The following is a 16,063-nucleotide window of genomic DNA, read 5'->3' on the forward strand; positions in this document are numbered from 1 at the left end:
ATTTTTAAAGCAGGTGGGAGGAAGGGGATAAAGAAACTGCTTTGCAGCCTACAGCTGAGAAAGCAATGCCATCCTCGGCTAATTCACAGCATACACATTTGCAGAAGGAACCATTCCTGGATTTTGCTGTGAGACACAGCACTCGAACATCTCTGGTGTGTTGTCTTGTTGAGGATGACATAGCCTTTCCCAGAACTTGAGATAGAATTGGCAAGTTCAGCTTGGCTGTTTAGGCTGGTGTGCAGGGTCTGTGACAGCAAGGAGTGTGACAATATCTTTGTATTTGTAGCCAAGAAGGTAAGTCACTTGTGTATTCCATTCAGACTTCTTGTGAGGCTCAACAAATCACTCAAGTCTGTGCTGTAGGTTCCCACTGGCAAAAATGGAAGAAGTGGCATTTACCTCCAGATGAAGAAACACCTCTCCTCAATTGCCAGCACGATGTTGCAAAGTAAAGAAGTTTCCACCTGAAAGGAGAATACTGGCATTTTGGTCACATCAATCTACTTACTTCCCAATATCCAGCTGTAGTGTTAAAATGGTAGGTTAATTTGGGCTGGGTGGGTTCGTACTTTCTTCTGAGCTGTTGTTTAAGCCTGAAGAATTCAAAAGGCATCAAATGGCCTGGTTATAGCAGTGGAGTTTAAAGATTTTGTTTGTAACAGTGGGTAGCAATGTGACCTTTGGAAAGGATGTAGCTTTATGCAGGTGTAGACAAGAAATGTGAGCAACAACTTCGGTATAAAACAGCTTCAGTTCAGATGGTCTCCTGTTAATCATTTTTCTTCAAGTCCACTTTAATCAGATCTACACATTTCCATCAGGAAAAAATAATTTCTTAAACCAACTGTGCTTCTCAAGGCCTTCACAGGATCTTCAGGGGGAAAAGATATGGAGACTGCTTTTAAGAACAACTGGAATTTTGTATGTGTAGTGTGTATATTGCATACTGTCATTCTGTTTTTCCTTTTGAGTGCATGACTAAAAGATGAGTTTGCTTTCTTCGCCTTGTATCGTTTGATTTGTGACAAATGGTGACAACTGCTGCTGTTACTACTCCTGCTTGTCCTGTTTTGATTTCCAAAGGAAGAGCCCCCATGGATTTGCCTCTCATCAGTGGAGCCGCTTCCTTTCCCTTCTATACTTGTACTGGGTTTACTGACAGTGGTGTATTGATTGCTAAGTCGTTCACATCCCAGTGAATGCCTATGTGGAGCCTGCTCATATATCTAATATAAGAGAGCCCAATATTCCTCTCTAATCTAGACCTATTGAAATCAGATCATTAAACATTACAGACTCTTAATAATTAGTGTGTCAGGCTGTGATCATAGCTTTATTCTTTAGAAATTATTTCAAGTCCAAATGTTTCAAGTATGTAATCAGTATTTCCATTACTGCAATACATTGTGAAAGAGTAGTAATATAATTATGTTTGAGTTGGCTTTCAAATCTAAAACTGAAATCCTGTGCTCAGATAATGCATTCCAGTTTGGGGCAAATTTTCTTACAATTATTTTAAGAATAACTTTTCTGGCATAATGCTGCTGAGAGATGAGGGGGCAGAGCTGTGCTGGTGGAAAGCAAGTGTTAGAATAGAATAGAATAGAATAAACCAGGTTGGAAGAGACCTTCAAGATCATCGCGTCCAACCCATCAACCAATCCAACACCACCTAAACAACTAACCCACGGCACCAAGCACCCCATCAAGTCTCCTCCTGAACACCTCCAATGACAGCGACTCCACCACCTCCCCAGGCAGCCCATTCCAATGGGCAGTCACTAGGAGGTGGCAATGCTGCATTGCTCTTGGACCTCACAGTTTGCATCTGGCTGTGGGGGTTTTATAGACAGATGTGCCTCATTCTGGCTTGGCTCATGAGAGAAAAGTCACTCAAAACTCCAGGTAGTGATGTTATTACCTGACCCAAATACCACACTGAATATAGCTTCCAGTGCAAAACTGGTTTCTTTGAGGCACATCTGTCTGCCGCTGATTGTTGGTTGGTATAGTCTGAGCATCTGGTTAGTAGTGAAACGATTTCTGTAACTGAAATATCTTTGCAAATCAGACCCAGTAAGGTGGTCATAAAATCTTCACTGATCAAATGGACATAGGAGCTGCTGATCTTTCATTTTTTGGCAGATATAAAACTAGATTTGTTGTTCCTTTAACAAACTGTTTTAGCTGGTGTGGATGTGAAAGCTTCCTCTGGTGTCCTCTGTGGGAGCAGCAGGCATAACCTCATGGCCACATGAGGTCACTTACTCAGGGAGCACAGATAAATGCCAATTAGTTCAGGGGCTGAGGAGCCATCAGAGCTAGATTTGCTGATGTGTCCATGGGGACATTGGGGACTTTCATATCAACCTGAGAGCACAGACAGAGCAAACATGGTCTCAGGAATATGCAGTACCAAGCAGATCTCTGAAGCAGATTTCAATGGCTTTGTAGTGCAACTAATTCTTGACTTTTTAAGTTTGGATTCTGGGGACTTGCTGAGAGTACCCAGAACCACTGAGGTCTGGGGGGAAGTGAGGAACTTGATGGTGGCTCATTCCTGTTTGTGAATCCTGCCTAAGGTATTCTCCATATCCTAACTGAAGGGCTTTGCCCTGTGAGCATTCTGTGGATGCATGTTTGTGATCTGACCACCTGCACAGCACAGGGAAAGCAGCTCATTCTAGTTTTTGAAGTCATCTTTTTACCTCCTTTGTATAAGAAGCATTGAGTTTGCTTGATCTATCACACATGGATCTGAGTGAGTTGCTCAGAATACTCTGGAGTGTGGCAATGTTATAGACCAGGCTCTGAATTCTTCCTGTTGAAACCATTTAACATGGCTGGGGGAATGAACACAAGAATGGATGACGTAGCTCAGCTACAAGTAATCCCTAGGGACAGGGGGAAAAAAGAATAAATCTGGATTCTAGTCCCCTTACCATACATACATTGGAGCAAAACTGGAACATCTCCCTATAGTGTTGTGGCTTGGATCTTAGGAAGAGGAGTGAGGACAAATTTTCCCATCCTGTGTTCTGTTTGGCTAAATAAAAGAACTCCTAATATTAATGGCTGAGATGAAGTCTGTTTAGCCTGTTCCCTGTGAAACAGCAAGGAATTCGTCCTCCATATTGAACTGTTGCATATGAGGAAAAGGTGCAAGCTGCTAGGCTTGGTATAATCAGCTCCAGACACTATTTCCATCCTTCACCTACATTTAGGGATTCCATACAGGTAAGTAGTCTTGTGTGTACACGGACCTTAATGTCACCCACTGCCGATTTGGGTAGTCACCATGCTGCTCTCCCAATGGGTTGCTGCACTATGATGGGAATGGAGAGGGACATCTCAAGGTGTGGATTCCACTGGTATGCTTAAACTTCAACTACTGTTTGATCTGATGCTGTGCTACACAGGTGGCTCACGTACTTTGTGAGCTGCACTTGTGTTGTTCCTTGTAAGGAGAGGTGCTGGGTTGTAAATTAGGAGTAGAAAGTTTGTAACAAAATTCAGGCATTCTAGAAGGGAATTTGAATGTGATCTGCAATGGTTATGGCCAGGATAGCCTTTGGAAGCCCCTTTCCCCAGCAAACTGCACACCCATGCAAGTTAATTTTAAAATAAATAAGGTGTTTAATATTGGAGACCACAAACAGCACTGAAACAGGCACAGGCATCACAAACGTGCAATGCGCCCATGGTTCTGCATGTAATATTCGCTCTCTGTTGCAGCTCTGTGGGATACTCTTGTTTCCTTGCGAGGAAAAAAGAAAACTCTGAAACAACGTTTCTGAAACAGTTCCCTGCTCTTAACAGCTGAGAAACTTCTAGCTGCTCTGTGCAAGTGGGATGAGTGAGTGTGTATCTGCTACATATAGTACACCTGAGCTATGGTGGGTCTGCAACTACTGGTGCCGCACACAGACTGGGATCCTGTCAGCATGAATGGACCTAAGCTTTAGCATTTCAGGTGTAGCTGGGTACCAACAAGGCACCCACACCGAATCTTTAATCGTCTCTACGTGCTTGACTTTCCGCAGTCAACCTCCTGGAGCTGGTGTCTCCTCCTCTGTCATAGTGATCAAGCAGGCTGTGGGCAATGAAGCTGCTTTCTGAGTGCAGTGTCTCACACTTTCGGCAGACGAGGATTTCACATTTCGGACACATTTTCCCGGAGTGTGGCTGCCTTAACGAGCATATTTCCTCCCTCACTGGCTTCAGCTTTTTGGATCCTTTCCTGTATAAGCATCTCCTCTTGTCTTCAGAAAGCTGACTTCTCCCCTGAGGGCTAGAACAGTCCAAAAGAAGGGTGACAAGTTTAACCTGTACACTTCCTAGGTGAATAAGATTGGCAGAAGTGATTAGTATGTGATCTATGAGTCCTTCCCGAGGCTCTACCTGTGACAGCCTCGGTGCACTGTGTGGTCACCTGCAGAAAACAGAGGAGTCTTGGCTCTATTGCTGTGATGGCAGGGGCAAGGCATTAGTAGAGAGTTGTTACTGTTTTAACAAAAATGTAAATGAAATCATGAGTCAGCTAGCTAGGGAAGAGTTTTCTGCTCACTTCTTTAATGTGCTCTGTGTATGTAAATTACAAACTTCTGACCTAGCAGGTTCTTGCACTTGCTTGCACTAATAAGTATGCTGGCTAGTAGATAAGCCCTATATTGCCCTGTCCTTGAAAAGAAATGAAAGAGCTAAAAGAAAAGCACTCTTGATTGAATTACATACCATTATATTTTATATGAAATAGTACTTCAAAACTAAGACACTAACCTACAGAATCACAGAATATTAGGAGTTGGAAGAGACCTTAAAAGATCATGTGGTCCAACCCCGCTGCTAGAGCAGGATCACTTAGAGGTGGTCACACAGGAATGCATCCACACAGGTTTTGAATGTCTCTAGAGAAGGGGACTCCACAACCTCTCTGGGCAGCCTGTTCCAGTGTTCTGTCACCCCCAAAGTGAAAAAGGTTTTCTTTATGTTTACATGGAACTTCCTATGCTCCAGCTCACACCTGTTGTCCCTTGGTTTAGTTAGACATGAGGTGTTAGATAATAGGTTGGACTTGGTGATCTCTGAGGTCTTTTCCAACTTTGTTGATTCTATGACTGTCCTGTCATTGGACATCACTGAGAATAGCTTGGCTCTGTCCTCCTGACACTCACCCTTTGCATATTTTTGAACATTTATGAGGTCAGCCCTCTGTCTCCTCCAAGCTAAAGAGACCCAGCTCCCCCAGTCTCCCCTCATGAGGAAGGTGTTCCACTCCCTTAATAATCTTTGTGGCGCTGTGCTGGACTCTTTCAAGCAGTTCCCTGAGGTCCTCCTTGAACTGAGGGGCCCAGAGCTGGACACAATATTCCAGATGCAGCCTCACCAGGACAGAGTAGATGGGGAGGAGAACCTCTCTAAACCTACTGCCCACACCTCATCCAATACCCCTTATAAGAGCTTGCAAATCAGGGCTGAACAGTGGACATTATCTGATTTAGCTACCTCACTGAACATTCTGTAGGCCCTGATGATGAGAATGTTTTTGAAAGCCACTGCCATGAAATATGTATGTGGAAATGTATCCAGTAACGTCCAAGGACTGACTCCCTTTCTATTAGTGTGAGAGTGCCATGGGAGGAGGATATTATATTAGTGGTTTTGGGTTTTCTAGATCAAACTGGGGAAAATCCATGTTCATCACTTAGAAATAAGGATCAAGGCCTTGCCCTTGTCTGCCTCCTGAATGCATACTTCAGTTCTTCAGCACCACAGCAAGGTAAAGCCCAAAGCAAAGCCTGTGGTTCTAGTTCTGCAGTTGGATCAGTCTGAGGGAAGAATCTGGCTCTCAGGGTCATTCCTGGCTAGTGTATTTTAATCTTGTGTTGAGCTTGTAACCAGCTGCTGTGGCTATCAAGCTTAATGTAGTTAGCTGAGTAATTGCTGAGACTTGCATGCACTTCCTGCTAAGACGGTAATTTTGTGGTAATTATCAAAGACAGACTCTTTTAGGAGATCTGTGTAGAAAACAGCTCTTGTAATGGATGAGGAAAGACACTTTTTAGAAACTACTCCTGATTTTAGCCTGATGCATACACTAAGTTTACCTCACGCTAGAGAAGAATAATATCAAGTACAAAGAGCCAAGAAGAGAATTTCAAATCCCATAAGAACAATGACAATAACTTAGAGCCAATAGGTGCACAAAGCAGTAAGCTCAAACACATTTCCCCCCCCCCCCCTTTTTGGTTATTTTGGTTGGGGGAAAAAAAAGGATACTTTTTCATTGATTTTTTTTTAAGTACTAAGCATAAAGGCATTATTATAGGAACATAAGCAATAATTATGCTCTAATTCAAGGAACTTAGTAGCACTGACTTTGTTAACAGTGATTTTGTCTGCTGCCTATCAATTGCCACTGTCTATTATACTGTAGAGAATACAGAATTAACCAGGTTGGAAAAGACCTTTGAGATCATCAAGTCCAACCTATCACCTAACACCATCTAATCAACTAAACCATGGCACCAAGTGCCTCTTCCAGTCTCTTTTTAAACACTTCCAGAGATGGTGAGCAGGAATATTGGTGGAACAAAACCTTCCAGCAATCTTACTCCTAGAAACAGTGTCCTAGGTTGTCACAACCAGCAGGACTTGTGTATATGTGGAGGAACAGAGCTGCTGCCCCTCCACGTCTCTCTTGCTGGGTGGGAGGGAGCATAGAGAAATGGTTGTAAGACAAGCATAGAGACACACAAGCTTTGGAGATCTTCGTTTTGTACCTACTTCTGCCAGCGGCTTGCTAGTTTTAGGCCAGGTTGTTAAATTAGACTGTAACTGTTTCCGTGCTTGTGAAACAGTTAACAGAGCAGGGGTAACAGAAGAGTTGTCTGTGGCTCTGGGAAAGGTACTCCAGCAATACTCACAAAATTTCTTGGTTACCAATGTATATAAAGTAAAATCTTGGATGTACTTACAGTTTATTCTTAGGAGACCCAGAGAAGAGGCTCAATCCAGAAAATCTCTTCCTAAACAGTCGCTCTCGCTTTTTTCGGCTGTGCTTCCCATTGCCAATGCTTTCTCCTGTGAGTTCCTTCTTTCCTTTGTGCCAGCTCATTTTGTCTGCCATAAAACCAGCACCTGCTTAGATGAGAGCAGAAGTCTGAGTAGCTTTTTGAAAGTCTCTCCCTTGTTGCATTGCACCTAGTGAAGTCTGGGCTGGGTACTCTACAAACCTGGTTATGTGGAAGGTCCAGTCGAGGTCAGTGAACAGCTTCTTTTCCATCAGATGAAGCAATTACCTGCTTTGAAAAATCCTACAGACATGAGGTGACTGGATATTCTTACTCAACCACTATTCCATGAAATTGTAGAAAGCAGACTTGGGCATGAAGGGTAATAAAAATATCCCTCTGTGCGCTCTCCTTCATGATCAGGCTAGCTGCTGAAAACCAAGAGGGGAGGCGGCTCCTCCGGTAAAAGCGAAGAACCAGCAACCAATGAAACAGTTTTGCGCAGAGAACAGAAGTGGTGAAACAAATGTGAGATGGAATAAACACTGCAAGTGGAAAACCAGAACCCTGAAAAGATGAAGATCCAACTGGGAATTTTAGTTAAGGATTGGAAATCATTTCCTTTTTGTTTTTTTTTTCCCCTTCATTAGTCTGCGCTTCCGTGTTGTGTTGCTTTGTCTCCAAGAATTATCCCTTTGGCCTCTCTGATTGAATTAGTCTCTCTGCTCTACATTTGATACTTGATAATTGCATTAACTTTTGGTTGCTTGGCTCGGAGGCTCACGTTCGGCCCTCCGTATGATTGGAAGCACTTGTCTTTTCCTACTTGGTCAAAATATTTTCTACAAGTCATCTAGGACAAGTCACACAGTTTGTAGGCTGAAAACCCAAACTGACAACTATTTTTGAGCTGCACACTTTTCTGATTTCCCTGCTCGTCTCTTTCTCCGCTTACCCAGCCTTTTGAGAACAGTTCTCCTTCACTAGTAGGATAGACACAGGCAGTAGGGACTCACTGTTATGGTGTTATAATTATTAACCAAAATTATACTTTGACACACATTAAGAAGGAACTATAAATAGGAACAGAGTGACGCACTGCTAGCTTGCTAACAGAACCTAGGTAAGTTACATCTGTTTCTCCCACAGAAATGGGAGAAAAGATTATGAAAGGAATTGCAAAGAGTTTGTAGACCTGTAAGAGGAAACTGTCACTGAAAAAATGTTGTGCTGTAAGGAATGAATAAAAACTGCATGAAAGAAAATTATCTCAAAATTATCAACTTCCATTTAATTTGTTGTAAAACAATCTGCAAGGTCAAGACCAATCTGCAAGGTCAAGACCATTCTGCAAGGTCAAGACCCATTTGGTGCGCACAGTGGTGCAGAGGTGAAGCTTTGCAGAACAGACCAATCCATGGCTAATAAAATCAGCCACTGGGGATGGAGGAACCTACCTCACCTCTGAGAAGCAAGCTTCAAATGCTTCTGACATCGGGACCTTTCAATACTGATTCAACTTCTCTAAAAGATTAACAGAGGAAAAGGTAACACTGAAAGCACAGATCTAAATGTGTGAAAATTGGTGACAAAGCATTGAAGATCTAGGGAAGAGGTCTTTTCTAAAGCCTTTTAGTAATTTAAAACAATAACAAAACAAACAAACTCTCCCAACATATTGTATGATATTTATCTCCTTTCAAAGGTGAAGTTGTCTGGCTATCTTGAGTTTCCAATATGATTAATTCTAATGATGTAGAAAGAATCCCTCCTATAATTTAACTGTATGTTTAAACGTGTTGCCAGATCAGGAGGTTTGAATAACGGACATCTGAATAATTGATTTCTTTGCCTTGCTTTTCTTCTCTCCTTAAATTGTGTGAGTCTTGACCACCAGTGCTCTAAATGCTTAGTGCTTCATCTTTCTTACTTAGCAACAGCAAGGGGGGGTGGGGGTGGTGGGGGTGGTTGGGGAGAGTTGGGGTTGCTTGTTTGTAAACAATGCTAGTGGCTAGCCCTGAGATTTACTTCATTATGTGGTCAGTGTAAATCTATAGACTGTGTATGACTCTTTAGAATGGGAATCCTATGTGTAGATCTGGGAGAAAATACACTACCATCAGAGAAGCTCATCTAACAGCAGTGAACAGCATATTCAGGAACCTCAGTCTTGTACCTGTAGATTTTCTCTAGTTAATTATAAGTACAGTCTAGTATCTGCAGGACTTCAGATGTCAAAACTGCTTTGTGCTGGTTCTTACTGTTGACTGATTTCATTCTTGCACTACCTGACAAGTTCCTTTGTAACTGCCATTATGATTTCAGGGTAAAGTATGAATTGTGGGTGGGGTAAAACAAAACACACACAAACCCCACAAACAACAAAGACCCAAACACACACACATGCATAAAAGCCTCCAAAATTCCACAAAAACCCCCAAACCAGAACAAACGCCCCCACACCCACAAACAAACAAACTGCCACAAAACCCAACAACCAAAAAACCCAACCCAACAATCAAGCAAACGGAACCCCCAAAACCACACCACCACCCAAACAATGATTTACAAATGAGACTGTTAGTTTTCCCTACCCAGGTCTGGCAGGATGCAGGAAACTCTTTTACAGAAATGGAGCATGCCTACAGCCAACCCTGCATTTGCAGCAGCACACAGCATCTCTGACCCAGCAGATACCCTCTGAGGCAAAAGAACCAAACAGAGCAAGAGGCAAAATCTTTGTGGAAGGAACTGTCATGCAAACACACAGAGCAAAAGATGCCAGACAGGAAATGAGGTCTGAAGAGAAGAAATTACATGACTAGCAACTTGGGAAAGATTTCTGTGTCCCCAGGATGCAGCTTTTCTGATCCAGTTTCGTGTCTTAATTAAATAAAACAGAAGATGTTTGAACTAATTCTTATTAATTTTGCCACCACGGGGTGTCTCTGCACTTCTTCTTACACCATAGGCTCTGGCAGACCTTCACGGCAAGCTGAAATGCCAAGGGGAATGTAGGGCTAAAGGAAAATGCCTCCTATCTTAGCTGTGGATTTTATTCACGACCATGAGCCTTCTGGGGTTGGAATGGTGATGCCTTCTTTAGTTGGAAGAAAATTCTTCTTCAGCAAGCAAAGACAGTCTAATGATGCTATTTAATTTGGTTTTGAGAGTTCTCCTCTGTCAGATTAAAAAAAGCTATGGCCATGTGATGTGCATTCATTGTGCACTCTGTTTGCAGCATTGGAAGCATTATCCCTTACACTGGCACACCTCTGCTGCAGTAGGCAATGTCTGTCTGCCATCTTACCTTGGTGCTTGTGTGAGCTGTTCACAGGATCACAGGATGTTAGGGGTTGGACATTGAGTTCAACCCCCCTGCCAAAGCAGGACCATAGAATTTAGTGCAGGTCACACAGGAATGCATCCAGGTGGGTCTTGAAATTCTCCAGAGGAGGAGACTCCACAACCTCTCTGGGGAGTCTGTTCCAGATTTTTCAGTTCTCCTTCAGTCAGGATAAAGCTGTCATGAAGTCAGCATCAACACTGCATTGTGTACTCTGGGTAGGTTTTGTATTAAAAGTGTTTTGTGTTGAGTTTGGGATTTTCCAGAGTGTTTTGTGGGGGTTTTGTTTAGTTGGTGTTTTCATTTGTTTGCTGGCTGGTTGGTCTTTCTCAGGTTCTGTTTGGGTTTTGGTGTGTGGTGTTTTGTGGATGGTTTGATTTTTGTTGGGGGGGTTGGTTGGGGTTTTTTTGAGTTTTAGTCTATCACTGAGTTGCTTTTTCCACCTTCCATATGGTAGAGTCATGAAGTGATACCCCAGAAAGGCAAGACAGTCAAGATAGTGGGTCCTTCTGTTGCAGGAGCTCCTGGCCACACCAGCCACGCATGACTTTTCACTCCCTCAGTATTAAAATATGGTTTGAGTTTGAGAATGAAGAAGATAACATACCTGGCAGCAGGTGGTCACAATATTTGGCTTAAGACTATGTGTGGGTGTTGGTGTGGCTGTATGCTGTAGGATTATTGTACAAACATCTTTATTTAGGGTATCTGAAAGGTAAACTGCCCTCAGAAGAAAAGAGCTGTGGAAGAATTCCTGATAAGAAGTGCTGAGATAAATGGTCTGTGGATGGGTAAAGCTAGTCAGAAATGTCCTGATTGTCATCAGAGCACATCAAGCTGGTTGAAATGCTAGCTTCTCATAGAGAAAAGGAAGTTTGAAGTGGCTTTTGCTTCCATCAGGAAGTTTCCCAGGGCCAGGCTGTTATGAGTGCAATATATGAGCAAGCCCTTAATGATGTGGTCAGATGAGGAAATCTAATGTTTGAAGTGCTGCTCTATTTATTCATGCAAATAATTAGCTTCATAGAAGAGACAGAATCACCCTCCCATGGCAGTAAGTATGATGAGTCTCTAACACAGTGAGCAAGCTCTCAGGCAGATGTGGGAGAAGTAAGAGGGGCTCCTGTGACTAAGATACTTTGAGGTGTTTCACCACTCCCAAGGAGGTGGCTCCCTTTCAGGGCTGATAACTGAAGGCTTGCATCTCAATCAGCATCCGGGCCTGCATTTGAGCAATAAATGTGTGTCCTCACATGTAGGCACCTTTGCCTATTGCTTTGAAGAACAACTCCTTTTGTGTGTGTGTGTCTTCCATATGCAGAAAACACAGATTTGATCTGATGGCACCAATGCAATTTATCCCCAACAGGTACCCCGAGATCTGAAGTTGAGATTCTTATAAAAGCTCCTCTGTTTTCTGGGTAAGCCCTTGCCTTACTTGGGTAGATCCCTGGTAAACATTTGTGCTAGATACCACTAAAATTGATGGAAAGTTAGTGAAGGCAGTGGAGTATCCTTTTGTAAGTAAAACGGAACAAGCTATCAATATCAGCAATGATGAGCTGCCACTTCTTGAAAAACCTCTGTCTAGCCTTCTTTCTTGGCCTCTGTTTAGAGTATGTGATGGCCCTAGTTCAAGTGCAAAGGAGTGTGTTCTGCTTCAGAAGAAATTTTGTTCTGTACAGGGCAGGAAGTGTCTCAGAGAAGTGCTAATAGGCATTCAAGGAGGAGTTGAATGTCTGGCCCTAGGCTGACCGTGAGGCAAAGGTTGCAAGCGGTCAAACCCAGAAGCATGGATGCTTGGCAATGGCTGTATTTCATCTGAGACACACAATCATGTAAGAAGCAATAGCTGACCTAGTAGCTGGTCTGCCTTTGATTTGCTTTGTGTTATGGGCAGGAATTACATTCCTGACAACTTGCTTTCATTCATGAGTGCTCACCTGTGGTGGCACAGACTGCACTGCAATATCTCTCCTGATTTTCCAATTATATTTTTCCCCCTTCCTAGAGAGGAGAGGGAGAAGGGAGAAAGAAGGCGGTCACAGAAACACACAAAGGTTTTTATCTAGGTAACCGCCCCAAGCCTCCTGGCTGGAAGGAGCCCAGCTCTGGTGACCACACCCCGGGCAGGCGTTTCTTGCTCCACGGGTGGAGGCGGGATGCGGGCAGGAGCGAGAAGCTCCCTTGGCGTGAGTCGCTCTAGGACTTTCTCCTGCCTGGCGTGAGGGTAGGGAGGGGGTACCTCTGTGCCTTCCCCTCCTTGCTAGGCTGTGATGTGAGGCACAGGCATGCTCAGTAGCCGGTGCCTACCCCTCCTATCTCAGCAACAGTGCCTACAGCACTAGGAGACTGCTTGCAGCAGAGCCGAGCGGAAAGCCATCTTTGCTGGAGAGGGAGGGAAGGCAGCCGCCCCTGAGCCGCTCGGCACCCGCTCGCCCCTCACCATGTGAGTACCGGCGCGGCCCGGTCCCGCAGACCCCGCTCCCCGCCCGGCCCCGCACAGAGATGCGTGCGGGACGCCGGAGGCCACCGTGGGGAAGGGAGAGTTGCTCTGCGGAGTTGGGAGGAGCCCCGCCGTTACCCTGTTGCTTCGGTACCCGAGGGGGATTCACTTTCGCGGTCCGGTGCCGGTCCGGTGCCTATGGGATGGGCAGAGGGATGAGCAGGTGGGGTGAAGGGATGGACACGAGAATAAGATGTCTGAAGGTGATGTGGCTTTTGTGGATGGCACCCGAGCGGCTGCAGGCTCTGAGCAAGGCTTTCCAGGGCGTGGGGCTTGGCGTGTGTAATTCAACCAGCCCGAGTCTGTAGCAAGCGGCATCAAAGTCTGAACCTTCTGCTGCTGCTATGAACCTGCGAGCGCTTCGGTGGGGCTCTCCCTGCTGTTTATCCGGCTGCCAGGCAGCACTGGAGAGCGTTGTTGACACGTTTCTCTAATACTCAAAAGGAAATGCTGAGCCAAGATCCTCAACAGGTTCAAGTCAGGATTGTTTGATAGCCTGAGTCACTCAGCGCTGCTGATCCACAGCTGATGGGTCCTGTTTATTTTCAGTGCTTAATGAAATGTTCTCTCTCAAGCACTAGCTGTCTGATCAATTCAGCCTTACCATCTCCAGTACCAATGGCTTCCTGTCAGCAGTGCTTGATAATAATCTTCCTTCTTCTTTGCATCTCTTCAAATCTCTCTTCCAACTCTTTACATTCAGAATTAATGAAAGCGTTAACATCCTCTGCTAGGCAGTGATGAAACCCCTAGAGTCAGCTCTGACACCAGAAGTGTGCTGAGGTAAGTAGAAATTGTTCAGACCCCTGTTCATTCACAAAAGGATTCAGGCAGCTAAATGCATACTTTCCTGTCATCTGAAGTCATTGCTCATTCCCAGTGACTCCTAAGGGACAGCCAGAGAAGATGTCAAACACCACATGTGAGAGACTGTTTGGAAGCAAATATCTGCTGATATTGAGTGGTCTTGGGAGCGCTTGGTTGATTCAGAGAAATGAAGCAAGGACAGAGTCCTGGCAATCTGTGACTAAATTACTTCTAAAACGTTTCCAATAACCGTGAGGGATTTTCAAAACAGTATTTACAATCACATATTCTGAAATGCTGGCTCTTTCCTTCGTTGCTATTTCCTGTATAGTATCCCAGACAACAAGCTTTTGTCCATGTTGTCTAAAATGTTTCCAAAGCAAGGAACTCTTTGAAAGTCAAAATAATTGCTATCTAAAAGAAGCCAGTTTGTTGTGTCTGTTGCCTAGCTGTGTTTGTCAGGAGCCAGATGATGACATCAAATACTTCCCTTTGTATGTGAGCTGCTCTTCAGTGATTGATATAAGAGATTTCTGCTGCAATCTAAGCTCTTTAGACACAAAGCAATAACTTGGATGATGTTTGACTTGACCTGTGTGTATTGCAGTCTTGGTGTCTGTGAGAGGATTTGTAAAAGAAGCAGGATGGGTGATGCTAATATAACTTGGTCATACTTCTGTAGAGGACTTGCATCAGACTTCTGACAATAACTAGAAGAAAAAGGAAAGCAATTTTTGTCTGTTTTGGCAACATAGACTTTCAGTTTGATAATCAAAACAAAGCCAAGACAAATAAGCAGTTTGTCATTGGCAGTATCAGCTGGCTTCTGGTTCACTGCCAGATGTAATGAAAACTTTTTTTTTCTGAACATCTGCATGAATATCATGTCCCAGTAGCTTTTGAGTTACTGATGAACAGCAGAGATAAATGTGTATTAGCTACTGACTTGTAGCAGCAGCTATGGCTGTAGCTCACTCTACAATAAGAACTAATTACTACTGAGCACATGTTGTAGTTTGAGCTGGGTGCCCCCCTGGTGCATTCACTTCCTGTGTCCAGAAGTCCAGCCCAGAGGGATGGACACAGGAAATTGTGTATTTCCTACCATAATTCTTTGCACCACTATAAGATCCAGTGCGGAGTCTGGCACTTCCTCTTTCCTTCCCTCTCCGAGACTTGGTAACTGGGGGAGAGATCTCCCGGCCATGGCCTGATTGGGCCCAAGGCCACAGGGGGATGGGCAGTCTCAGGCCTGGCCAGCTGAGACTAGCCCAGCAGAGGGAGGGGGAAGAAGGAGCCCTGGGGGTTTTGCATGCACCCTCAGGTGGGGATGGGATCTTTCTTTGTCACTGCGCTTTGGGTTTTCTGTAACATTCACTGCTTTCTATTTAAACTTTCATCACTTTTGCAATCCGTTTGTCTGAGTCGTTATTTCTGCCTGTGGTGGGGAGGGGACCTGCCCCAACCCATTACATTTTGGCGCGCCAAAGAGAATTCCAGTGAAAGTGAGACACATTGATGGCAGAAATAACGACTCAGGCAAACGGATTGCAAAAGTGATGAAAGTTTAAATAGAAAGCGGTGAATGTTACAGAAAACCCAAAGCGCAGTGACAAAGAAAGATCCCATCCCCACCTGAGGGTGCATCCAAAACCCCCAGGGCTCCTTCTTCCCCCTCCCTCTGCTGGGCTAGTCTCAGCTGGCCAGGCCTGAGACTGCCCATCCCCCTGTGGCCTTGGGCCCAATCAGGCCCATGGCCGGGAGATCTCTCCCCCAGTTACCAAGTCTCGGAGAGGGAAGGAAAGAGAAAGTGCCAGGCTCCGCACTGGATCTTATAGTGGTGCAAAGAATTATGGTAGGAAATACACAATTTCCTGTGTCCATCCCTCTGGGCTGGACTTCTGGACACAGGAAGTGAATGCACCAGGGGGGCACCCAGCTCAAACTACAACAGCACCAAATACATTGTGGATACTTCTGCAGCTACTGCTATGGAGTATTGCAGACACAGGCTCTTCTCATGTGCACATACAGACAAGAATCAATAAAGAGCTTCACTAGATCAGATGGCAGCTCCATCTACCCTGGTTCTCTGTTCCCTACAGCAGCTTGCAGGGAATGCTCAGAGAAGATGACATGGTATTCCCAGAACACTTTTCCTGTTTCCAATGATTTAAGGCTCAGGGAGTGTCTGAACCTGAGGAGATGTCTGCATTTCATGACTCCCAGCAGGTTTTGGTGTTCTTTCAGGAAGGGTTCAGCTGTTCTATTTGCAGTGTCCTGTGGGCAAGGAGCTCCATAGCTGGACCATTCAGGGTGTGAAAGCTGATTCCCCATTGGTTTTCATCTAGCAGGGGCTGTAAAATCTTACTTTTGTATTGAAAATCA

General features: G+C 44.5%; 1 protein-coding gene across 1 annotated transcript in view; it reads left to right on the forward strand.

Annotated features, from left to right (window-relative positions):
- Positions 1-12,629: 12,629 nt before the first annotated feature.
- Positions 12,630-16,063, forward strand: part of VAMP2 (vesicle associated membrane protein 2) — a 52,117-nt gene continuing 48,683 nt past the window's right edge. Inside the window, exon 1 of the mRNA XM_054166952.1 lies at positions 12,630-12,811. Within this exon, the coding sequence (XP_054022927.1) occupies positions 12,810-12,811 (2 nt within the window). The 5' untranslated portion in view covers positions 12,630-12,809. The remainder of the gene's footprint in view (positions 12,812-16,063) is intronic.

The sequence above is a fragment of the Dryobates pubescens genome, chromosome 13, assembly GCF_014839835.1.
Source record: "Dryobates pubescens isolate bDryPub1 chromosome 13, bDryPub1.pri, whole genome shotgun sequence".
NCBI classification, from domain to species: domain Eukaryota; kingdom Metazoa; phylum Chordata; class Aves; order Piciformes; family Picidae; genus Dryobates; species Dryobates pubescens.